The 26,377-nt window shown below is 50.6% G+C and overlaps 1 protein-coding gene across 9 annotated transcripts in view; it reads left to right on the forward strand.

Annotated features, from left to right (window-relative positions):
• Positions 1–26,377, forward strand: part of DENND1A (DENN domain containing 1A) — a 566,150-nt gene that overhangs the window by 401,165 nt on the left and 138,608 nt on the right. For all 9 annotated transcript variants that reach the window (XM_062207587.1, XM_062207591.1, XM_062207594.1 and 6 more), the window contains one exon: positions 10,978–11,103. In XM_062207587.1, coding sequence (XP_062063571.1) covers positions 10,978–11,103 — 126 coding nt within the window. The remainder of the gene's footprint in view (positions 1–10,977; positions 11,104–26,377) is intronic.

Genomic DNA, 26,377 nt, shown 5'->3' on the forward strand with positions numbered 1-26,377 from the left:
GAGATGTTCCTGGTCTTTAGGATTACTTCTGGTTAAATAGAAATTGGCCGGTGCTCGTGAAGAAAGTCACTAGCCTGTTGGTAAACATTTTGAGTGACGGTTACCTTTCGTCTTCCTCCAGATACTTTTCAGTAGAACCAGGCATTGGTGTCTCGGTTCATTAGTAACGGAGCCGTCCCTTTCTTTTCGGGTTGCAGTCCACTTTGTTTTTGAAAGATGGTGGTGGTATTAAAAGAAAGGAAAAAAAAAAAAAAAACTGGTGTAGGCTGTGTCGTTAAGCTTGTCTGACTTCCCTTTTGCTAGTGCATATCTGTTTTTTCAAAGCAGCTAGCATTTTTATGTTGTGTGTTGTGTTTGCAAGAGAATGCTTCTTGGTTTATTCATGTTGACAACTGAAAAGCCTTAGGCCTAATTAAAAGAATTTCCACGAGCACCTTTACTGAACCATTTCATTACGCGGCACTGCACAGATTGCATTGTGAAGCTTGGTGATAGTTTAAATCTGACCTTTAAACCTGAACTGCCGGAAGCATGGGGACGAAACCCTTCTTTGAAAATGCTCCCTGGTTGCACCCCCACATATGCACACATGCACGCACGTATCTGGTTAGGAATAATCTGTTTACGGAATGACCACCTAATATAAACACACTTTCGCTCCGAGCACAGCTTGCAGTCCCCTGTAGCTTGGGTAAGACTTTCTAGCTCCGTCAAGTGTGTGTGTGTGTGTGTGTGTGTGTGTGGTGTTCAAGCTGAATTGTTCTAAGGGAAAACAAAGGCAGTTTCACTTCCCTGGGCAACATAAACAAGTACTAGAAGAAGGTGAGCTTCACGAATGGGTAGAAAAGCAAGGTCTTGCTGCAGTGTTTCACTTTCTACGTGAAGGTTCTCAGAGTGAGCACGTGGGGATGGGGCAGCAGTGCACTTGAACGTGCAGGAGGCTGCCTGAGCTTTTTTGGGGGGTGGTGGGGTGTCAGATAGTGGAAATGAGCCTCTTAGGGTTTTGTTTGACAACTGCACTTTTTTACTCCAAGAGTGTCGTTGCAAGGACTCGATGGTTCGTTCCGCGGATGCACGACAGCACCATTAGAGCACACGGTGAAGTAGCCATTCACATAATGAAAATTGATCCTTTTGTCTGACAAAAAAGCCGCTTCCAATTGTAATGCTTGTCCCTAACTTGCTGCCTGCCTCCCGCGCGCTGCCCGCGAGTTGTCTGGAGGGACACAGGGATCAGAGCCCGGGGCCCCGAGGGTCACGGGCAGCTCCAGCTGGGAGCCCTGAGTTACTGGCAGGACCCTGACTCCCCCATGGAGAACCGAGATCTTTGAGGGAAAAATGGGATGCAGAAGCAGCAATTAAAGCCAACCGAGGTCAAGGTACAGCCATGTTCTCGAGAAAGAGACAGAAAAGCCGGGAACGAAAGGAAGTAGTAATGGAGATATATTAAGTCGGGGCGGGGTGGGGGGGGACAGCCGGTGTCGGGGGCAAATCTCATTTGTTGGCCCAGGAAGCCTTGGCGGCAGTGAGAATTCACGGAAGGGCACGGACTTGAGAGTCAGGGAGGCTTGGGCTCGATTTGGGTTCCTGGCGCTTGCTGCGCCGTCTGTGATGTGGGAGTGTCACTGCCCTCCGTGTGGTGGGCTCTCTGTGCCTGCCCCGCCCGGCTGAAGACGACAGTTACAACAGCTGACCGGGACACTGGGTGTGGGAGTACTTGCCATGGCCTTTGGTAACACAGCAGTGCTTGATACGTAATACTTCCTGTTCCTTTCTCTTGGTGAATTCCTGGGTCTCCCAGCAGCCATAGTTGGGAAGGAGAGTGGTGTGGGGTTGCCTAGGCACTCAGGGTTTTTGGCTTCAATTTGGAGACCAGGACTCCGGAAGAACCAGTGGGGTAGCTCCACCTACGTACAGGCAGTGTGGATCGCTGGTGTGAAGGTGGTGGAGGGCGCCGATGTCTCTGCCCTGGAGGACAGGGAACCAGGTCACCAGCCCTTGCCCCCTGCAGACCCAGACGTTCCCCAGGGGACTATAGAACAAAGCCACGCTGCCTGCTTTGTTCGGGAAGGGAGCAGTCATCCAACTGGCCTTGGTCTCTGAAGGGGAAAGGCAGACGTGACTCTGTTGCCTCGCCACAGCTGCTGCTGATGCCTGGCTTGTCCAAAAACAAAGCAAAACGTTCCACACCGATTCTGGCACCCGGCAGTGAAAGCACGTCCCAGGGGAGAGAACCGGCGTCCACTGCACAGACCGACTGGAGCCTGGCTTGGTGAAGAGCTGCGGCTGCAGTTGAGGTGTTGGGTCAGCGCTGAGGGTGGGCGCGCTGCCTGTCTGCCTAGACAGCTCGTTCTAACGGAAGAGACAGACATGACTCGGCACAACTAGGGGCATTGCAGAGCGCACCCTTTGCACGTGGCTGTGTTCAGAGTTTATGATGGGGGATTCTTGATCTAGTATGGGCTAGACTGAGGAGGAGGTCTTTGGGCCAGGAGCTGTAGCTAACCAGGCCCCTGGTTTGTGTCTGATGTGGCAGCCACCATCCACGTGCAGCTGTTTACATTGATTAGAATTAAGTACAACTTTCAGTTCCTCAGTCACACTAGCCACTTTCCAAGTGCTTGGTAGCTGCTATCACATTGGACAGCACTGAACAGACAGTCTGTCATTTCCATCATTGGAGGTGATAGCCGGTGGAGAGCACTCCAAATAGCAAACAGCCTATGCAAAGGTCCTGAGGTGTGGCGGAGGCCAGTAGGACTAGAGCCAAGAGGAGAAACAAGAGCTTTGCCTCTGAAGGAGTCTGGGGCCAAGTCACGCGGGCCCTGCAGGCCAAGCTTGGCCTTCAGTCTTGATCCTCAGAGCAAGGAGGAGGTGACTGAAAGGTCTTAAGGTACCAGCAGCTGTGGAAAGAGGTGGATAGGATTTTCTTAGAGCTGGCCGATTAAGAGTAAACCATCCCTGACTCCCTCCTGAGCTGCACAAGCTGCGTCCAAGGGACTCCGAAATCAACCAGTGTTTGTTGAGTGCTGATATGTGCTGCCAGTGTTATCATCGTTCTCCCGGGGAGAAAGATGTGGAAACCGCTGGTCTGAAAGGGGCTATGTGAAATAGGCTGATGATGGACACAGTGTGAGGGCCCCTTTTGAAGTAGCAGGAAGCTCACTTGGGACTGGTCTATGGGAGCTCAACTGGAAGTCCTCCAGCACGAGGCCCTTGTCCATCTGCGGCGCTGGTCCCTGCACAGAACAGTATGACCTGGGAAAGGGCTGTCCGTGCCAGCAGAGGGCGTCCCGGAATCTTGGTGGTGTTTTTTGATAGAAGAATTTTGTTAGAATATGATAAAAGAATATCCAGGCTTAGGAGTAGGTTTTGAGGCCTCTGGAATCAAGTAGAAGATAAAGTTGGAAATGGAATGAGAGTGAGCTGAAGCCTAGGGAAGACCTTAAATGTGCTAAGGAACTGGGGCTTCATTGTATTAGCCACAGGGAGTCCCCAGGAATTTTAGAAGAAGGGAGTGGCATGAAGCAGCCTTCTGTTTTAAGAAGATAATTCAGTGCGAAGAATGGATTAGACCAAGGAGAAAATAGAGGAAGAAGCACCAGCTCAAAGACGCTTTTGCTATAATCCAGGTGAGAGATGAAACTTGGAATAATAAAACAAAAAGCCAGGCACTGTGCTACAACTGTTACCCATTTGACATCCACCATATTCTAACTCTGCTGGGTAAATGTGGAAGACAACTCATTTTGCCGTGAGGGAGCTGATGCTACAAAGGGTAGGAAAAAGGAAGCCACGTTTGCAATCTTGGACCTGGACTTGTACGAGTCAAACTCTGCGCCCTACTGCCCGAGGGACGCAGTAAGCACCAGACGGGCAGAGGAAGCCAAGAGCCCTGAGGAGCTGGCGTGACTGGGAACAGGGTGCAGGATGAGCTGGGGCTGAGGGAGGGCCAGTACTGTGCCGGGTCTTCCGTGTTGTGTGGGACGGTCTCCGTGTCCCCTCTAACTCATTCAGCGCGCAGGGTGCGCTTTCTTGTGCTTGTGTCTCTCAGCTCTCCGTTTCTGCAGTCGGGGAGGGGCTGAGTATCAGTTTCTCTCCTAGTCTTTTTCCTCACTGAAGAAGGTGATCCCAGACTTTTCCATGGGAAATGCCTCTCCAGCATCAGAGCACTTGCTCATCTGTTCATTCACGGAACGGAACACTGGGCCAAGCGCTGTGCTGACTGCTGGGTCTTCTGGGGGCCCCCAGTCTAGCAGGGAAGGTGGCAGGCACTGCAGCTCACCCTGGACCTACCTGTACTCTCCAAGGGTGCCTTGGCTTATTGCAGGAGGGAGAGGGCTTCCCAGATGGGGGACATTGGATTCCCACTCCCCTTTACCCCAACCAGTGGGTAATTTGACTATTACAGAACAGTGCCCCGTTTTAATTCTTTATTATGAAAGTAACATTTTTTTTAAATAAAGAATAAGATGATCATGTATAAAATGGAAAGTGAAAGCATCCTTGCATGGTTGAAGTTTGATACATGATCTTTGGGATTTTAATGTATATATACATATATATACACAGAGTTTTTTTAATGATTCTTGCTGTACATATTCTGCAGCTTGCATTTCCCCCATTGAACAGTATTTTGCGGTCACTGAGTACTAGCATGGTCTTTTCGGCGGCTTTGCAATATCTTGTTGTGAGGATGTGGTGTGGTGTGGTGTATGGGCTAGGCCCCCTGTTGACAGGCTCTCAGAGGGCGAGGAGACGCTCACAGGTGGGGCAGGAAGGGGTGAGGATGCCTCTGGGTTTTTGCACGCTCCAAGCATGACACAGCGCAAGGCTGGTGGAGGAGGTCCTGCCCGACTGCCCTGGGGAGTCTGCACATTTCTCTGGAGTGACGATGGCACACAGTGGGGCACTGAAGGATTTTCATGGAGGGTGGAGGGGATGGGGTAGGGATTTTTCCAAGATTACTAGGACAAGCAGCGGTGGCATTGGGAGAAGCTGACAGCCAAGAGCCCACTCAGCAGACTACACCAGCCATCTGGCCAGAGAGGGTGGTGGGAGCTGAAGCTGGCAGGGCCAGGATCGGGGCACCAAGGGAAGAGGGCAGGTTTGGGACGTAGTGGAGGGTGGAGGGTGGTGGTGGGAAGGCAGGGAGAAGCATGCAGCCTGAGCCCTGATGTCTCTCCTGGGAGGCTGCCAGGCTGCTGCCGCAGGAGCCGCGGTGGCACTCAGAGGAGGCGGGGAGCCGAGGGAGGGCAGCCGTGGATTCCCTTTGCTGTCTGTGCCTGTCCTGTGACACCTGCCTAACGGAGGACGCCCTGCTTGCTGGCACTTCCAATCCCCCCTAGATCCCCTTACCCCTAATGAACCCCCGTGCTAATGATTTCACAGCACACTCAGGGCCAGTTCTGCTTTAGATGTGCCACAGTGGGTAAGTTAGACCCGAGATTTTCTTCCCTCACTTTTATTTAAAGGACGAGATGCCATCTGCAGCTCTCAGAGGCACAGAGACTGGCAGTTTCAAAGTTTGCAGTGCTCACAGGTCAAGACGAAAGCCGTCTCCGGCAAGGGGAGGGCCTCAGAAGTCTTGGCCTGCGTGGTCACGGGGACGCCGGCAGCCCAGGACCACTTGGCTGGCTTCAGACCAGCTGGGGGAGGCAGGCAGGAACACGCTCGCATTTTCTCCCTTACAATCAGCGTCTCCTTCTTTGTGTAAGATGGTAATGAGGCCATTAGGAGAGGCTCACCTGAAGTGCAGCGTTGTGGATCCAAGGTAATTAAACACCTCCCGAATGAAAGGGAAAGGCCAGGGAAGGTTAAGTGAGGAATAATCTGCGGCACAGGTGGCCCAAGGCCTTTGAGGAGCCCGAGGAGCAGCAGCAGTGGCTTGCTCCATTCCAGAGGGTGGAAATGTCACCCCCGTCCTGGGGGGAGGCAGGGGTTTTCTCATCTGGGGGTGCGGAGTGAGTGATAGTTTTAACATTTTAATAAAGCACGCTTCTTTTCCATGTTTCCATCTCAAGTTGAAAGCCCACAGCTGCCCGCCCAGATGCTGCGGGGCCGCGTTGCCGCTCCTAGGCTGTCACAGCCGTGGCACTGGCACTCACGTGTCCCAGAAAAGGGCAGGGCACGGTCAACCAGTTATGTGTGCCCAGATGTTGACATGGTCTCCGGACTGCTTCCTGTGGCCCACCCTGGAACAGAGGCGGGGTCACCGGCACACGGAGCCCATCACTGTCCCCTCTGCGTTCCCTGCCCAGGCATTTGGCCCGCCCCTTCAGCCACAGCAGAGCAGTTTTCCTTCTACTCAGTTAACTTCCACTGAAAGGCCTGGTGTGTGCCAAGCGCTGTGCCCTGTGACTTCCTGTGTCCTGTGTCCTTGCAGCTTGCTTCATTGCATAAAGCCTGGCAGGTCAGGTCCTCTGCTGATGTATGGGGCTGATGCTGTGGTTTAGCAGGTAAAGCCACTCCGTGCTGTGCTGGCATCCCATATGGGCCCTGGTTCAAGTCCCAGATGCTCCACTTCTGATTCAGCTCTCTGCTGTGGCCTGGAAAAGCAGTAGAAGATGGCCCAAGTCCTTGGGCCCCTGCACTCATGTCGGAGACCTGGAAGAAGCTCCTGGCTCCTGGCTTTGGATCGGCCCAGCTCCAGCTGTTGTAGCCATTCCTTTCTCTCTCTGTCTCTCTTTGCTTCTGCCTCTGCCTCTCTGTAACTCTGCCTTTCAAATAAATAAATAAATCTTAAAAAACAAATAGCTTATTCATGAATCTTGACAGTGGCATTATTCATGATCAACAAACAATAAAAACAGCCCAAATGTTCTGTGGCTAATAGATAATGGGCAGATGTTTTCACAGGGTGGCTATGCGGTGGGATACTACTCAGCTTTGAAAAGCAATGAAGCACTGATATGAAAGTACTTCCAAAAATTCATGGAAAATGGAGTTGAAAGATATTGTGCAAAAAAATGTTCAGACCCATACTTAGTTTGTCATCACTCACATTTCCATGGGACTTTTGAAGAGTCCATGTATGTGCTGATGTATGAGCCATACTCATTTTGAGCATTATGCTAAGCGAAAGCCGCCAATCATAGAAGACAACCGATTGTGTGATTACATTCTTTTTTTTTTTTTTAAGATTTTATTTTCTTGAGAGGTAGAGTTACAGGCAGAGAGAGAGAGAGAGAGAAACAGAGAGAAAGGTCTTCCCTTTGCTGATTTACTCCCCAAATGGCTGCAATGGCAGGAGCTAAGCCAATCCAAAGCCAGGAGCCAGGAGCTTCTTCCAGGTGCAGAGTCCCAAGCACTTGGGCCATCTTCCTCTCTTTCTCAGGCCATAGCAGAGAGCTGGATTGGAAGAGGAGTGGCTGGGACTCAAACCAGCACCCATTTAGGATGGCAGCACTGCAGGCAGAGGCTTAGCTTACTATACCACAGTGCCGGCCCCATGATTCCATTTTTATTAAATGTCTGAGTAGCCCAGTACATAGAGACAGAAGCAACTGGTTGCCTCAGTTGCTTGCAAGGATAGAATTAGTGGGGAATGGGAGGTGACAGCTAATGGCTCTCTTTTAGAGGTGATGGAAGTATCCTGGAGTTAGAGAGTTGTGATGGTTGTGCAACTTTGTGACCATGATTTCTAAATCATAGAAGTCTAAACTTCAAATGCATGGATTTTATGGTAAATGAACTGTATCTCTGTAAGCTGTTTTTAAATTCTCTTAGCAGAACTTCAGCAATAAAGCATAATGTCCACGGATCATTTAAAAAATGCATGTAGCCCATCCAAGAGCAATGGTGCTGTTTTAAAAACATTTTACAATATTTAAAAAATATTAAAATAACAGTGCTCAAAAACATTTTTAAAACATTTCTTTAATTTAAAAAGCAGAGCAACAGAGAGACAAGGATAGACTAGAAAGAGCTCTTCCATCTGCTGGTACACTCCCCAAATGGCCACAATACGCAGGAGGGGAAGCCAGGAGCTTGGAACTCCATCCAGGTCTCCCACGTGGATGGCAAGGGCCCAAGTGCTTGGGCGTCTTCCACTGCTTTTTTAGCACATTAGCAGGGAGCTGGATTGGAAGCAAGGCAGCCAGTATTAGAACTGGTGCTCTGAGATACAGGTGTTTCTCACGTAAGCTGCTACACTACAACACCCATCCCCAGATTGCTGATTCTTGAACTATTTGGGCTCATGGGTTCTTTCAGAAATCTGAGGAAGGCGGTAGATCCTATGCCCAAAGACCAATCATTACTCATTCATACTGCAGATAGGTAGACAACTCTTAAACTACCTAAATCTAATTTTTAGTTTTGTCCAAAGCTTTTTTAAGAATTTTTTTTTAAGATTTATTTTATTGATTTGAAAGAGTTACAGAGAGGCAGCAGCAGAGAGAGAAAGAGAAGTCTTCCATCCACTGGTTCACTCCCCAAATGGCTGCAATGGCCAGAGCTTAGCCAATCCGAAACCAGGAGCCAGGAGCTTCCTCCGGTCTCCCACATGGGGGCAGGGGCCCAAGGACTTGGGCCATCTTCTACTGCTTTCCCAGGCCATAGTAGAGAGCTGGATCAGAAGTGGAACAGCCGGGACTCCAGCTGGTGCCCATATGGAATACTAGCACTATAGGCTGTGGCCTTACCCGGTGCGCCATAGCTCTGGCTCCTATCTGAAATTTTATCTTTAAATAACTTCAGACCATTAGCTAGTCATGTCTCAGTCCCTTACAGAATTTATTTTCATGAAATGTACTCTTGACATGTTACTTGCATGTTTAAAAACAATGACCAGCTTCCCACTTCTCTCAACATGAAGGGAAAATCGCTCCTGACATCTGCCTCATTATAAACTATCTTCCCCAGCATTCTCTGCACCGACACCACAGTTCCCTCTATTCTCTGAGCTCCTTAGCACAGGGCCTTTGTATGTTACTCTCCGTACGCATATGCCTCCTCCCCTCTGTGCCTAGCTAACTGCTTTAACTCCTCCTTCAGCTCTCTGCCAAGTCCGTTCCCTCCAGGAGGCCTTCCTGACCCCCACGGCTGACTCTGTTCCAGGCGTATCACGGTGATGATGTCGCATGCATGGGTGCTTTTCTCACTAGAACGTCTGCTGATTGAGGCACGGCCCACATCTGCTTTCACCCATCATCATGTCCTCAACACCTGACATGGCCTGGGCATGTAGGAAATAATACTTGAGCAGTGAGGGAGGGACTCGAGGTCACCACACTGCACAGTTCAGGGGCACCTTCCGTGTGGATCATGACGTAAACAGTGTAGCCCGAAGGTTTGTGCAGTCTGGCGTTCTGAGGTGATGGAAAGGCATATCGGAACTAGCTGGGAAGTCTGGTGTTGTCGAGGTCAAGGGCAACAGCCACCCTGTCACACAGTCGTTCCTCCATTGGCTCGTGGGAAAGTTCCTTTTAGATCTTGCTTTTAGGAAAATCATCATTCATTTGAGCGACTTTGGTTTGTTGTAGTCCATGGACCCAGGGGATCCCAAAGCTTTCATCTTTCCCTCTTGGCGGTGATCACTAAGAGGCGCTTGAGTCAAGTTGGAGCCCACTCCGAGCTTCCTGGCTTACGTTCGTCCATGAATCTGCCCCGAGCTGCTGCTGCTCCCCTTGCCATCACTTTCTTGCCTGTTTCACTTGAATCTATTGAGTACCTATCTGTGAGTGACTGCTGTTCCTTTAGCATAAAATGTGTGAGCGATACAAGTCAGCCTTTTGTTTCTAATATTTGTTAAATAATCTGAAGAAGAAGTGGAATTGGAACTAAAAGCTGTTGTGTAATTTGGGCTCAGACTTCAAGACTGATCTGAATTCCAACTTGACCAGTTCTTGGGCTTGTTCCGAGGCAGATAGCCTGGCATCCCTGAGACCTTCGCAGCCTTGTGAGATGGGAACCATAATCCCTTCCTCACAGGATGGTTGGCAGAATTATGCTGGATTACCCATGTGAAAGTACACACTAGAATGTAGTAACTGCTTAGGAAATCGTTTTACTTTTTAGTAGATATGCTCTAATATAATGACATCCATTTAAATTTTAAAAACCTGTCTTGAGATGGAGACTTTCAAAAAGTTCACAGAAAATGGAATTAAAAGATAAGCTTGGGGCCAGCTCTGTGGCGTAGCAGGTAAAGCTGCTGCCTACAGTGCCAGCATCCTCTATGGGTGCAGGTTCATGTCCCAGCTGCTCCACTTGTGATCCAGCTGTGCTATGGCCTGGGAGAGCAGTGGAAGAAGGCCCAAGTCCTTGGGCCCCTGCACCCGCATGGGAGACCAAAGGAAGCTCCTGGCTCCTGGCTTCACCTCAACCCAGCTGTGGCCATTGCAGCCATTGGGGAGTGAACCAGCAGATGGAATATATCTCTCTCTCTGTCTCTCTGCCTCTGCCTCTGCCTCTGCCTCTCTCTCTGTAGCTCTGCCTTTCAAATAAATAAATAAATCTTTTTTTTTTAAAAAAGAGATAAGCTTATTTTGGTGCAAAAAAGTTTTCAAATCCATGTGTATGTGGCTCTTTAAAACATTCACAGAAATATATGTCATGAAGAAGCTTTGCCTGGATTTCAAAAAAATTTTTTTGCACCAAAATACTTATCTCTTAATTCCATTTTCCACAACTTTTTAAAAACTGTATTTGTTTATTTGAGAGGCAGAGAGACAGAGATCAGAGCCAGGAGGCAAGAACTGAGCCCAGGTCTCCCACGTGGGTGGCAGGAACCCAGCTGCTTGCGCCTGCTGCCTCCTAGGATCTGCATAGCAGGAAACTGGAGTGAGGAGCCGGCACTGGAGATGGGATGCAGGTGCCCTGGTGTGGAGCACAGACATCTTACTGCCAGGCCAAACACCTGCCAGACTTTCGGAAATGCCCTTGTATCCACATGTGTTTCCTCTCCAGGAGCTGGGCTAGGTCTTTCCCTCTGGCCCTGCCCTCAAGCTGTGTCTGCTTTCTCTCCGTCACCAGATTTCTGCACTGAAGAACAGGCTGAAGAAGGTCTCCACGACCACGGGCGACGGCGTGGCCAGAGCGTTCCTCAAGGCCCAGGCTGCGTTCTTCGGAAGCTACCGGAATGCTCTGAAAATCGAGCCCGTGAGTAGCCACTTGGCATGCGAGAGTCTGGGCTTGGTTATGGCCAAAAACAAAAAACAAAAACATACCTAAGGGGCCACAGAAAGCCTAGGATTCTTCTGGCATTTCTCAGAAGAGCCTGTGTGTGTGGTAGAGCTGGGGTTCCTGTGCTCCCCTGCCTTACCCCTTAGCCCTAGGAGGCTGTGCGTCCTCCGTGGGAGGACCTGTGGGTTAAGGACGTTGGGACCTCCATAAGAAAGCACTGACCATGTGTGTTAGATGTGGTGCCGGGTCCTCCCATGCACCTGCTCTCGGTGAGGATTCACAGCGAGCCTGTGGACAGACTGGCCCCATGTTACAGATGAGGAAACTGAGGCTCCAGACCAGCGGCGAGCCCGGTGCTCCCACTGCACCTCGGCCATCCTTCAGAGAGACCTTTGTTCTACACATGAGCGAGCAGTGTCCTGGGAACTCCCTGCTCAGTGGCACCTGCATGTGCTCTTGGTGTAAAGGCGACATGGCACGGCGAGGACTGGGCAGTGATGCCGCCCGCCTCCGTGGCCCGCTTCCTGAGCCGCCGCCTCAACCCCGCACACCCCCTGCCTGCCTTGTGTGCGAGTACTCATTACAAGGATGTGACAGCCCTCTCCTTGAGCCGCCACCTCACCCCTGCACACACCCCCGCCTGCCTTGTGTGTGAGTGCTCCTTACGAGGATGTGAAGGTGGCCTCCTCCTGAGCCGCCTCACCCCTGCACACCCCCGCCTGCCTTGTGGGGAGTGCTCGTTACAAGGCAGTCTTAGTGCTCCTGGTTGCAATGAGAAGCCCTCATGCATCGGCCCCTGCTCACTCTGCTCTTGGCCAAGGAAAATGGAGAAAATGGCTGGGGGCTGAGTGTGGGGGGCGGTGACTGGAGGGGCGCCCTCTCCATTCATCCTGAGCACCTGAGTGATGCCCGCCGCGCCCGGCCCGGTGGGAGTGGGGTGCAAGGGGCCACTGCAGACCACACTAGCTATGGGCCAGGGCCGTTTGTCGCTGATTTTCTTTGAGCCATAGCATGGAACTGGACTGAATGACAGGCGGTGAGCAGATGAAGGCAGTGCATTTCGTTAAAACTTCCAAGAGAGAGCCGCGACGGTGTTTCCTCCTGAGCCGTGAGCGTGACGTGGTTAAAGCGTCTCTTTACTGCTCTCCCTCCCTTGTGCCTCTAAGCCAGACAGACTCATGGGAGACCCTTTGCTTTCCCTTCACCCAGGACACGCTCTGTGAAGCGGCCAGAGCAGCGGGCCCGCAGGGAGCAGCATCCGAACCCCACCGTTCTCACTCTTCATCCAGTGCTGGGGCCTTCTTCCCCGGGGGCCTCAGCTTCGGGCAGCGTCACAGTCGCACAAGAGTAGGGCGCACGCCTCTCGCTTCCTGAGAACTCCTTAGGCCGTCTGAAGCCCACCCACTTGGAGCAGTTTCCTTCATCTTCCTGCCTCAGTGGAAGGTGGCTCTGATGCTTTGGTGTGATCTTGGTGTGGCCCAGCCAAACCAAGTCAGGTTTTGGCGTTGTTTTGAGAGCTGGCATAATTCAAGGAGTCCTGCTGTCTTCTCTCTGAAATGGGAATGGGCCACGGGCCCGACCCTCTCCTTGGGTTGCTGGGGACTGACGGGCTTACAGCTGTCTCATCGTCGTCAGTGTGTCTAGAATCCAGAGGCTGTTGACTGTTGGGTACTTATTTGCTGGGTACTTACTTTCCGGGCACAGGTTGTTCCCCGAGAGGAGTCTATCTCTGTACTTGCACTGGGCTCTGAAAGGCACTGGGCTTAAGAACTTGGGGGCCTCCATTTGTGATACTGGTATTCCAGATCACAGTCCCAGATCCCTTCAAGTCCCGATGCTCCACTTACAGTGCAGCTCCCTGCTAATCTGCCTGGGAAAGCAGCAGAGGATGGCCCAAATATCTGGGCTCCTGCATCCACATGGGAGACCTGCATGGAGTTCCTGGCTTCTGGCTTCAGCCAAGCTCAGACCCGGCTTTTAGAACCTTTTAGAGGAGTGAAGCAATAGATGGAAGATGTCTCTCTCCCTCCCTTTTTCTTTCTTTTTTTTTTTTTTTTTTTTAAGATTTATTTATTTATTTTGAAAGAGTTACACAGAGATAGAAGGAGAGGCAGAGAGAGAGAGAGAGAGAGAGAGAGAGAGAGAGAGAGAGGTCTTCCATCCTCTGGTTCACTTTCCAATTGGCTGCAACGGCTGGAGCTGTACTGATCCGAAGTTGGGAGCTTCTTCCGAGTCTCCCATGTGGGTACAGGGACCCAAGGACTTGGGCTATCTTCTGCTTTCCTAGGACATAGCAGAGAACTGGATCAGAAGTAGAGCAGCCGGGTCTCAAACGGCGCCCATATGGGGTGCCGGCACTGCAGGCGTTGGCTTTATCCACTACACCACAGCGCCAGCCCCTCTCTCTCCCTTTTTCTTCCTCTCTCTGCCACTCAGTGTTTCAAATAAATAAATCTAAAAAATAATAATAAGTTAAATAAGGACAGAAACTTTGGAGTTTAAAACTTGGCTCTGCGTGTCTTAGTTGTATAAAACTTGGATGAGTGGCTTCATCTGTTTAATGTGTGGTTTCTTCACCTGTGGAATGTTGGTGTGACTGCTTGTCATGCTTGTCATCTTTGTGTCTCTAGGACCAAGCAGGCTGGCCATTTTGTCTGGAACATTGGGTTTGGGTGGGTAGAAGGGCCTGCAGAGAGGTTAGAGCCAAACTTGATAGAGCCCTAAATACTGGGCTAAGAGCCTCACCTTGAGCTTGCTGAGAGGGTAAGTCCCAGCTGCTCCACTTCCCATCCTGCTTCCTGCTCATGGCCGCCCTGAGAGGCAGCAGATGATGACTCAAGACGCTGGGTCCCTCCCACCCACACAGAAGAACCAGATGGAATTCTGGGCTCCTGACTTCAGCCTCGTCCAATCCCAGCTGTTGCAGGCATTTTGGGTAGTAAACTGGTAGATGGAAGATCTCTTCCCCTCCCCATTTTAAATAAATAAAAAATAAACATTTAAAAATGGGGACAAAGGGCAAGAAATATCAAAATGTCTCCCAAGATTTCAAGCGTGGAGAGGATCATGAAACTAGCAGCAAAGAGGAACGCTTACTGCCAAGGTGTTCACAGTAGCAGCATTTATAAGAGTAAAACATTGGAACAGAGCAAGTTTCCATCATATGAGCAGTCTTCGAAGAGTTCATATAAAATGCATATTATGAAAAAACTATGCATGCATTTAAAAAAATTTTTTTTTGCAGAAAATTAAGCTTATCTTTGAATCCCACTTTTCCATGCACTCTTTCAAGTGCCTCCTGAGGACCCTGCTGAAGTCAGTGCTAGTGTGTCTGAGTGACAGGCTGTCAACCTGGCCGCTAGAGGTGTCCAGGTGAGGTGCGGGGTCTGCTGCGGAAGCAGCACGTTCCCCTAACCCTGAGCTGCCGTCTGGGTGTCAGACACACCACCATCGCGGGTAGCGTGAAGAAGAGCAGAGTGACTGAGGAGCACACCCACCTGTACCAGAGAGGATTTCTTCTGTGTGGCCGGGAGGGCAGCCAGGATGCCTGAGATCCTTGTGCTGCGTGGCATCTCCATGTTGCCTGTATGTTTTTTTTGTTTTTTTTTTTGTTTTTTTTTTTGACAGGCAGAGTGGACAGTGAGAGAGACAGAGAAAGGTCTTCCTTTTGCCGTTGGTTCACCCTCCAATGGCCGCTGTGGCCAGGGTGCTGCGCTGATCCAAAGGCAGGAGGCAGGTGCTTCTCCTGGTCTCCCATGCGGGTGCAGGGCCCAAGCACTTGGGCCATCCTCCACTGCACTCCTGGGCCATAGCAGAGAGCTGGCCTGGAAGAGGGGCAACCGGGACAGAATCCGGCGCCCCGACCAGGACTAGAACCCGGTGTGCCGGTGCCGCAAAGTGGAGGATTAGCCTGTTGAGCCACGACGCCGGCCATCTGTATGGTTTTTAAACGCTAGATTTAACTCCCACAGATTCTCTTCACCTAAAAAATTGGGTATCAGCATTTCCCCTACAAGGTTGTTCTGGGAGCATTGATGAAAATAATAGCTGCACGGCACATGTGAGCTGGAGAAGCGGGGAGGGACAGCGGCTGCGCGGCTGGGGAGAACAATGCAAGGGGTGAGCCTGGCCGGCACCCAGGCCTCCCCAGAGTCACCTGTCTCCTGGTTGTTTCTCTGGTTGTAAAGACAGCACCTGCTCTGGGTTTAAAAAAAGAAACAGTTAAAGTAACAGAAGGCGAGAAGTGCTGAGCACCTGTAACCCTGCAGTCCGGCCGGAAGATGGCTGCTGGCCGGATTCTGCCTCGATCCCGGGCACTTGGGGCTCACCTTGGCTTCGTTTTGTTTTGGGGCTTTGCTGTTAGGCAGTTGAGATGCTCTTGGCAAAGCGGTCTAGTGTCGTGGTTTCATTCGTTCCCACTTCTTAGTCCACAGAAGCACTCTCCACGTGCCAGACCAAGTTCTCTTGCTGCCACTTGAGTGGCTGCTCGCGTCCCAGCCCTGGCTGTGAGTCCCAGTCACCTGTGGAACTTACTGAAGGCCTGGGCCGCATTCGCAGATTTTTATCAAGTTCCCACAGTCAGACATCAGTGCCGAAGCCACCCCAGTGTCCTAGTGCTGGGCTGTGTGGCTCTGGGCACTGTCTCGCTGTGGTGACCCAGTTTATGGAGATCTTCACATGCTATCTGGGCCAGGCATCCGGCACAGTGGCTAACATGCTGGTTAGGGCACCCACAGCACATGTCACGGAGCCTGGGTTTGAGTCTTGCATCAGCTCTCAGCTCCAGGTTCCTGCTACTGCATACCTGGGAGGCAGCAGTGATGGCCCCAAGGACCAGGGTCCCTGCCACCCATTTGGGAAATCTGGATTGAGTTCCTGGCTTCAACCTGGCCTAGCCCCAGCCATTGTGGGCATTTGGGGGAGTGAACCAGTAGACGGGAACGCAATCTCTCTACCTTTCAGATAGATGAAGAACTTATTTTAAAAGTCTTCATGCACAGTCTGAATGATTTTCTTAAGCAGATTCTCTGATGTGGCTCTCTGCGGTCAAAGGATCTGAGTACATTTAAGGCCTTTGATACTTAAAGTGGGGGGAAGTGTTGACCAGAAACAGGTAGGGGTGTGCAATGAACAGAAGGCGGCCAGGGCCTGGGGGCAGTGGGAGGCTGGGATGAAGGCAGCCCACAGGGAGAACGGCCCGGAGAGCAGCCCAGCCTTGGCCTGTAGCCCCTCGTGCTTCCTGCACACGTGCGCAGTCAGGTCCCCCCACCCTGGGCCCGCGGTGTAGACTCGGGTTACCGCAGAGTTGCAGTGTGGTGCTGTGTCTTGTTTTGTTGAAAACGTGTATCATGGCAGACTTGCGTGTGCTCCTTTGTGCCCTGCTCCCAACCAGCGTGTGACTGCACAGGCGACTGCCCTTCTGTGCTCCTTCGTTTCCTAGTCCAGAGGCAGGTGTGTTGGCCACGCTCGCAGGAGGGAAGTGAGACCTAAGTCAGCCCAGCACCAGGCTTGCTGGGTTGGCCCTCGGAAGCTTAGCTCTGTGTGTCCATAGCCCACTGCCCCTCTGTGCTCAGGGGGGAGCCCGCCACCCTGGCACCGCCTGGGAGCCAGCTCCTGCTGGGCTGCACGGTGCCCCCACACCCCAGCTCTGTGAGGAGGGGTCACGCCCTGGCCTGAGAGGCAGAGATGGGCAACTGCTTCCTCTGCAGCGGGGTCTGAGGACCCTCTTCCTGGCTCAGAGCTTACTGGGTGAATTTTTTTAATTCCTTGGCCTTTTCTTCCTTTGCTACTAGAAATAGCCAGGGAGACTCCTAGGCTCCGTCCACTCCCATGTCCAGAGGGAATGTAGGGACCCAGCCCCTGGTGGTGTCTGTTCAGGGCCAGGTGATGGGTTTCACAGGTTTCCCGCAGGTCAGAATGAGAGGCCCAGAGCATCCAGCCACAGCCAGGTTCATTGTCTCCTCAGTGGCCTCATGGGAGGCCTCAGTGTGGTTCAGCTGCGTGTTGTCTTCCATCCATGATCTCAGCACCCCCCTCCCCTGTGTCTGCCACTCGCTGTCTGCATTCGGGGAGCCAAGGTGCAGACCAGCGGGGTGGGGGGACTGTTGGTAAGGAGCAGAGTCAGTAGGCAGACTCAAGTGGGGCTGGCTTGAAACCCCAGGTGCCTTCCACCGTGCCCCCTTGCCTGTCTTTGTTCTGGTTTCCACGTGCTGCAGGCACAGGTCACGGCACATGTGCAGGCACCAGGCAGTCTTATTGTGCAAGACTGAGTAGAAGAGGTGAGGCAGCTGAGAAGCGTTTGCACGCACATCCACTGCCCCCGTGAGCTGGCTGCTGCCTGGCAGAGAGGAGGCTCTGTCGAGCACAGGGCATGCGACCCATTTTTCAGTCACCTGCAGATTACCAGATGCAAAGCCCAAGATATTTAACGACATCGGCCAAACCAACTTGTTCTTCCCCACGTAAATGACAGGTCCACAAGCGGCCGGGCAGCCCCATTCGGAGAAACCCCCTTTATTCATGTCAAGCGGCTGCATGGGCTCTAGCTCATTTGTTTAGGCCTTTCTTGCTCTCTGACACGCCTCCTTGCAGTTGCCAGGCAACTCTGGGAGTAGCAGTGTGTGTTAGGGATTAACTAGTTAGGGCTGGGGTCCTTTTTGGCAAGAAGGGGATAAAAGACAAATGATTTCAGCTGCTAGGCCAAGCTCCTTTCTCTGCGTTGTGGAAGATGGCAACTTTTGGAGGATGTGTCTTAAATTTGCCTTCAACGTTCCCCTTTCTCCCAGGAAGAGTGAATGCATTTTTAGAAGAATCCTTTTTCTCACTTCTTTGTTTAAAATTATATCATCATGAAATCTGAATAAGACTAACCCACCCCTTTTGAGAGCATTTCACATCGCACAGTGGTCTCCGTTATAAAGAAGTTTGGAAAATAGACAGCGTGTACTTTCATTTCATCCCTTGTTCCTGCTCAGGGCTTCTTATTTCATAGCTCCGGCTGCCGTCTTCACACAGGGCATGTGAGGGTGCCTCACCCGCGTGTCGCCCTTGGAAGTGTTAAGTCAAAGGGCAAAACCCACAGACATTGACCCTTGAAGGTGCGTCCTGTTCTGTGCCGGTGTCTGCGGGGCCACTGTGGACAGAGTACTAGGGGACTCGTTTCTTCAAGGTGCCCAGGGGGCCGTCTCTGCACCTGCCTGCTGGCGGGGCTTCCCAGGGATGAAGGCGCACAGGTCCAGCCTGTTTTATCAGACAGTGGCAGCCGTGTGTGCCTGGTCCTTTCCACGTTGAGCTGTGGGCATACCTTCCAGTCTCTGGTGTTGCACATGATTCTGCTGAGTCATATTTATCCACCTAAACCCCCTTGAAGACACAGAAGTTAAGATAAAAGCAGACTGATAGCCTGGCTTTCAAGCATGAATGCACGAGGCTGTGTTGGAGCAGGTTGGAAAAATACCACGTAGATCTGTATTCTGGTTGAGTAATGCCGTTGAGCTCATGGTTTTGTTGAAAAAAAAAAAAAAAGCACCTAGATTTATATATGTTTGTAGTATAATAAGAAATGGAAAAATACATTAAAAACAGAAAATTAAAATATCACCATAGTCCCATGGAACTTACATAGACCTTTTTTTATATGTGTATATATAAAAAATGATTTTTTTCACTGTGCGAAGGGTTTCCATAGCTCCAGTCAACTCTAGGTGGAGAGCTTGTCTCTCCCACCATTTCATGTGGCATCATTGTTTACTTGGCTGACGAATAGCCCATCACATCCGCTACCCTAACTTCTATAACTGCTCTCTCATGTTGGACACTGAAGTTGTTTCCAGTCTTTTACTATTGTAACTAATACTCCACGAGACATCTTTGTGAGTGAAACCTTGAAGTGCTATATTTCAAAGTCTTCCAAGCAGAGGAAATACAAGTGTGTGTGCCGGAACCTGACCGTGGGGGCCACCTTGTCAGCGGTGTCTGTCGTAAGGAGACCGATTCAGGTGTCTCGGCCTGAGAGTGAATCAGTGGGAAGAACGAGGAAGCGTTGATGGGCAGTGGTGCGCTCCCTGCCTGCCGTCCCCAGGCAAAAACACAGGGTTCTCAGAGCACAGCTCAATGACGTGACCAAGTTGTGCCTCCATCTTGTGCTAGGGAAAAAAAAAAAAGCTTCAGGAAGCTTAAAGCACTGTGCACAGTCTAACAAGATGCGAAATGAGGAAGTGAGGAGAGAGAGGACAGCAGAGGGTGGGTGAAGCCTGGATGAGCCTGGTGTGTGTGCCTGCGAGCCTTGGGGACCGGCTCTGGTGGAACTAAGACTCCAGCCCGTCAGACCCAGGTCTCTCGTCAAGGTCTGTGCCTTTTTGTTTTAAATTCCAGTGATGGTAAAATCTGTATATAACATAAACTTTCCCACCTCAACCATTGTTAAGCATCCAGGTCAGCAGCATTAGTCCCATTCACAAGGCTGTGCAACTGCCACCACCACCTATGACCCCGGAAACAGAAGCTACCTCCAACCAGTAGTGCGTTTTGGTCCCCTCTCCCCCAGCCGGTGGTAACCTGTGCTCTCTATTCTGTTGTCATGAATTTGACCGTCCTAGGTCTTTTTTTTTTTTTTTTTTTTTTTTTTTTTTGACAGGCAGAGTGGACAGTGAGAGAGAGAGACAGAGAGAAAGGTCTTCCTTTTGCCATTGGTTCACCCTCCAATGGCCGCCGCGGCCGATGCACCGTGCTGATCTGAAGGCTGGAGCCAGGTGCTTCTCCTGGTCTCCCATGGGGTGCAGGGCCCAAGCACTTGGACCATCCTCCACTGCCCTCCCGGGCCACAGCAGAGAGCTGTCCTGGAAGAGGGGCAACCGGGACAGAATCCGGCGCCCCAACTGGGACTAGAAGCTGGGGTGCTGGTGCCACAGGCGGAGGATTAGCCTAGTGAGCCGCGGCGCTGGCCGTCCTAGGTCTTACAGATGTGGGATCACCCCGTGCTTGTCTCTTTGTTTGGCATGTTTCAAGTTCATCCACATTGTGTAGCAGCTCCAGAACCTCCCCGGTCTGTGAGACTCAGTGACTTTCTCTTGGCCGTGTCCCCCACATGCTGCCCATTCCTCTGGCGATACACACTTGGGCTGGTTCCGCCTCTCGGCTATTGCAAACGAGGCCATGACGCACATTTGTGGACAGGTATTCGTTTGAACACCTGTTTGCCGCTTAGGTTTAACTGTTTGGTTTACCAACTCACTGTTTTCCACTCAGACCTCATGCTCTCGGTAAGTGGATGGCAGTCCCTGTGTGAAGCATGGGTATGTACCCATGAATATTCTGCAGGGAGAGTTTGTGGAAGAGTTCTTACCCGGTTTATTTTAGGCGAGCAGGTAGAGAACCTACAGGCCTGAGCTGAGCACACGCGTGGACAGCAGGCTGCTAAACTACTGCTGACCGTTTTCACTCGTGTTAGTGGTTATCCACAGGCAACATCACATGCTGATGATGAAGTAAGGGTAAAGAGAGGTCCTTCTACCACACCGGGCTCCAGGGGCCACCATAGTAGCTCTGTGACTGAGTGTAATGGAAAGAGTGTGGCCTTTGGAGTCACCTGGGTTTTAATTCTGCCTCTGACGTCTAGTAAAAGATGACTCTGGAGGTCACTTAACCTCTCCGAGCCTCAAGTTTCTTTTTTTTTAATTTGAAGAGATTTATTTATTTATTTGAGTTAAGCAAAGAGAGAGGGATAGGCAGAGAGAGGTCTTCCATCCGCTGGTTCACTCCCCAATTGGCTGCAACGGCTGGAGCTGAGCTGATCCAAAGCCAGGAGCCAGGAGCTTCTTCCAGGTCTCCCATGTGAGTGCAGAGGCCCAAGGACTTGGGCCATCTTCTACTGCTGTCCCAGGCCACAGCAGGGAGCTGGATCAGAAGAGGAGCAGTCGGACTTGAACCAGTGCCCATGTGGGATGCCGGCACTGCAGGCAGCAACCCTACCCCCCATGCCACAGCGCTGGCCCCAAGCTTCAAGTTTCTTATCTATAAAATGGAATTAACTCCTACCTTATAGGACCATTGATAAGGATAGCACTAATGTATATATTTTTAAAACACCAGCACAGTGCCTTGCTTGTCGTAGATGCTACCTGAATGACAAGAAGGACGAGGAGTAAGGGGGGAGGATGAGACCGGGTCAGCCTGGAACAGTGATGTCCATTCTTGTTCAGCAAGTGTCAGAGCACCTGTAACCACGCAGAACACAATGAAAAGCTGGCTTGCTTAATCTCATCCTTTGAACTAACTGTGGAAGTGTGGCTTTTATCTCAAATGATACATAAAGGATCTGAAAGAAATCACGTAGTTAATTATTTCCTTTGATATTTATTTGGTCTTTATTCATTCATGTTATCACTCTCCAGCATTTACAGGCAAGTGGGGGTGGTAGGTACCAAGGACTTAAAATTAAGAAATGCATTAGAGTCAATTTTGAAAATGCAAAAGAGGAAATGTACCTGAGAATTTTCTTTTTATGTCATCAAAAACATTTTTTTGCCTATTGAGAAAAGATGATCACTGTTGCATATTGGCACCAAGTCTCCTCTGTCCATTTCACGGGGATACTGTTTGTTACCTTGGAGCCGTACAAAAATTGCTTGATGCTCTGAGAAGCATTGTTATAGGAGCAGACTGCTCCAGTGAAAGCAGGTCCCCAGGTCAGAGAAGACGAGCACTGGCGGGAAATCCACTTTAACCCTGTGATCAAGCTCAACCAAACGATTTCAAAGGGTGTCAGTGAACATGATCAAAATGAAGCCCCCAGATGTTCTCAAATACTTGAAAAATAAAACGCAGCTAATGTTTCTTAGATTATCAAAAGGAATAGCGGGCTTTAATGTCTCATTTTCTGATTCCTTTCTTACTTTGCTTCTTTAGGGCGGGGCCGTGACTTAGGCGCCTTAGTGTACCCTCACCTGTTTTACTAGTGTTTAGTAGGTGCTCAGTAAATGTTTGTTGAATGATTGAGTGACACCTGTTTTCCCATCCTGTGCATCAGAAAGAATGGTAGCCAGTGGTATTTCTGTGGTGCACAATATAGGCTTAAAAAAAGAAAATGTATCAGCCACAGGAGAAGAATGAAACTGAGGCAAACAGCGCCCAGTGCCTGTGTCTCTGTGCATCACGCGCTCAGCCCTGCGGCTGCATGCGCGCAGACTGGAGGCACCCAGGGCCGAGAGGATCACCCTCTGTGAAATTCTCACGGGAAGTAAATGTTTTCTGTTCTAGTTAGAAGAGCCCAAGATGGGAGCACATTCCTGGGTTGAACGGAGTCCACTGTGACAGTTTCAAATGCAGTGTCGCGTGCAGGCAGGGGCGCAGAGAACGGTCACTGTTCCCAGGGCGTCACCTCAAATTCTCTCACTTAAAAGGCTGTCGCTTTTTCAGTGGGACCCCCCAAAAAAGCGTCTCTGTCCGACATCGCAGGCATAATTGGATTGAGCTTCTGTGGAGCAGGACCCCACCTTCCTCCTTAGACCCCAGCGCATATTACAGGCATTGTCACATGACGTGGAGGTATGGTGGGCTTGCTCCTTGCAGGACGTGGTGGTATTTATGGTGATTCGAGGATAAAATTGCAGAGTAACTTGCCCTTCCCACCTCTTGCACAGACCTCCCTGCTGATTTTCTGTTGGGTGTGGATGTGTTCTCTGAAACTGATCCACCACCTTACCCTACTCTTCCATGGAAAGCCTGCTCCGGGAGCCCGTGCCTGACGCTGGACTCACGCTCCAAGCTGGAGTCCTGACACATAGCTGACGCTCAGTAACCATCCGTTGAATGACCGGAACTCGTTCTTAGTTGTAATGTCCACAGTTCTCCGGGCACCGAAAAGCAGTGTCGTTAAATAAATCATGAAGACTTGAGGCCTTGAGGGAAAGGAAAGAGGGTTGAGCATTTACCCTGTGTGAGGCTCCCTCCCTGTGCTCCCTCATCTGGTTTGACAGTGCACATGCGGAGCATAGCGGAGCCCCATCATGCTGATGAGCAAGCGAGGCTGGGGATGGTCAGGTCATCGGCAAGAAGTGGCAGAGCCCGCATTCGGACCCTCCATCTGCCTGGCTGTGGCGGCCGCGCTCTTTCCTCCGACCGCCCTCCGCGGTGGTGGTTACCATATGGTCCATGTTACATGCGACTGGAGGGCATTTCAAAAGAAAGCCGAGCTCTTTCCTCTTAGGAGTCAATTTCTCTAATCTGTGCAAATGTTTCTTGACAAATACAGGTTAACCTAACACCGTTTAGAAACTCTTTTGCAAGGGGGAGATGTCAAAATTTTATATATCTCTTTAAAAACATTCCTTTAATCTGTAATTTTAATTGCCTAATATTTTGTTGTTTAAATATTTGATATTTATGGTGATAATTGGATGAAAAAGTAAAACACTGGGTGCGTGTGGCCCTCCCTCCTCTTTTCCTGGGCTGACACCTAGTGGCCAGCCTTCTCACGGCAGCATTAACCCATGTTTCTTAATGGTTATTTTCAGTCGATTTTAGGATGTGTAAAAAAAAAAAAAACACACAGTTATTTTCATTGTCATAAAAATGGTCACATTCATATAAGGCTGATTTACTATGAGTCATCTTCCCAATAGAACTTTACTTGATCTCCTACAAATTTTAAATCAATTATAATCAAGCCTCATGGCAGAAAAACCATGTGAGCCTTGGCAGTCTTCAGATGCTTGTTTTCTCCCCCAGACCCTGGACGCTGGCCTGCACACGTGGCCGTAGAGGACCCGGCCACAGTTGAGGAATGTGCAGGAGTGGAGATGGGCAGTGAGCAGGGAGTTGCCACGGGAGAATGTTGTACAGGGTGGTAGGTGTTCGGTTGCAGGATGAGTGGCTTCTGCCTGTGTACTGAGGGGCGGTTTCCCACTGAAGTGTCTCGCGGGAAGAATCGGAGTTTGTGGTGCACGCTGGGAGAGGGCGTCTACCCCGTGGCATGGGCAGGCTTTGGGTGCGGCCATGTGGCCAGGGCATAGATAGAATTGAGGAGCGGGCTCAGAAGGAAGTGGGCGAGTGGCCAGCTCCCCAGAAGTTTAGCATTAATGCTGTACACCAGCATTTCCAGAACTCCGGACGCTTCTAGCGCTCCTTAAAATACTTTCCCCACAAGATGCTGATCTGCCTCTGACCTCCTAAAATTTGGAATTGTTGTATATCATACATTGGAAGTCTTTTTTTGTTTTCTCTTAGATGTTTATAGTGCGCATTACCAAGACCAGCTATACGGAAATCTGGTTAACTTCATCTAACCCAGTGTTTTCAGAACTCCTTCTCACAAAATACCTGTTAACATCCCATGCGTCAAGTGCCCTTCACAACAGACTGAGAATCGCTGCTACAGCTGATGGTTAATGGGTATTTTTCTTTCCCTAGGATCATGGAATTAGGATACCAGCTGTGTTCATTTTAGTCTCATGACTGTGAACCTTGGAAAAATAAAAGCACATTCTTTCTCCAAAGCGTTTCTGTCTGGCCAGACAGAGGTTTCTGGCCAACAGGTGGTCTCGAGACAGAGCCTCGCCATCACTCAGCTTTCCCAGCTCGGTCCCCGAGGTGCAGCAGCTCTGTCCGCACGTTAGAACGTAAGCAGGACAGCAGAGACCACTCTCTGTGCTCACAGCAGAGGACAATAGGGCAGGGCGACAGCTATGCACATCGTGGAGGAGCGGAGGCTCAGGGAACAAGAGGTGATCCAGAGGTTAGCAACAGCAGGTGCCAGGAACCAACCCACTTCACCACGGCTGGTACCTGGGGGGCGGTGTAGTGGGCTCTTGAGTAAAGGAGGAGGCAAACCATTGCTGGGAGGCTCCCCCAAGCAAAGAGAGAGAGAGAGAGGAGGGAGGAGGGAGGAGAAACATTCAGGCTGGTTTTTTTTTCTCCTCCTCCTAGTCTCACTGGTTGCCTCACCTGGACCAAACAGAATGCAGCCCAGGGAGCTCATAGCGCAGAGATCAGCCCCTGTCTACAGAACAGAGCAGAAGCGGAAGGGGCGTGTCCAACGTGATCAGCTCCCAGATAGTAAGGCTGTGTAGACCCCTCCCACCTCCCACTCCCCAGGCAAATAATACCTGGTAAATAATGGGGAAACCCCTTGAGTTCTAATTAGACTCAGTACCAACCTGGACTCCACCTCTGCTAGGCTGTGTGACTCTGGGCAAGTTACCATGCCTTTCTGAACCCTATTTCCTGAACTATAAAATAAGGACGAGACCATCTACCTAGGTGTTCGCTTTGCAGTGCTTCCTTGACATATGTCTGACTGGTTCGTGTTTTATAATGAAACAGCCATGAGGTATTTAAGACTCCAGGAGCTGAGCCTGAAGCCCGCAGCAGTGTCAGAAATCCACACGTGTTGATTGACTTGCCCCAAACTTCAGTGAATTTGCTGGAGTTCTCTTAGCTAGCACTTAATGCCTAGTAGACGCTCAATTTCTTTTCTTAATATGTTGTCTCCCCCGAGGCATGAGAGTGGGTGGAACCTGTAAGATGCGCAGGGGAACCTTGGGGTGTCGGAAACGACTTCCGTGCAGGCTGAAGACGGCTGAGGTTCCAGGAGGGCTCCCATCTAAGAGCTGTGAGACCTTGGGGCTCGCTGTCTTCCTGAACGGCAGGTTTTTCCTTTGTTAAATGAGGATAAAAATGCCAGCCTGCCACCATTGTTTTAGGAATTAAATGCAACGGGCAGATGTAAAGTACTCATACCCCGCGTCTTCCCTGCCCTCCACAATAAACCTTTTATCCCATGAATGCCCGATCCACCGGCAGTCACATTCCATGGCTGCGGGGCCGCAGTTTTGGAAAGCCCTTAGCTGGGGATTATTTATGTTTGGCTCGCTGGTCCCTGTTAGTGATGTGACCTGGCAGGTCTGCGCTCAACCCTGCTCCCATCAGTCACAGCTCACTGCCATTATTCACAAGCCAGTCGCTGGAGACTTTCTTTGGCCATATTCCTACTGTGATGCCTTTTCTCCATGTTAAAAATGGTCTGTAGGCTTTGAGGTTGTCCTGGGCAAGTCAACTCCCAGCTTAAAAGGTCATTATCTATTCTCTGAAGGGGAACTTTTATCTCGAATGGATTAATTTTATCTTCCATTGATAAGAGTTATGCAGAAGATGTATAAGGGGAGAAACTGGTGTGTGTTGGGCTCTTACTTCTAGCCCTTTCCATCTTTACGGTTAAATTTGCACAGTATTATCCCTGACTTGCTAGACGAGA

The sequence above is a fragment of the Lepus europaeus genome, chromosome 12 (genome assembly GCF_033115175.1).
Source record: "Lepus europaeus isolate LE1 chromosome 12, mLepTim1.pri, whole genome shotgun sequence".
Lineage (NCBI taxonomy): Eukaryota > Metazoa > Chordata > Mammalia > Lagomorpha > Leporidae > Lepus > Lepus europaeus.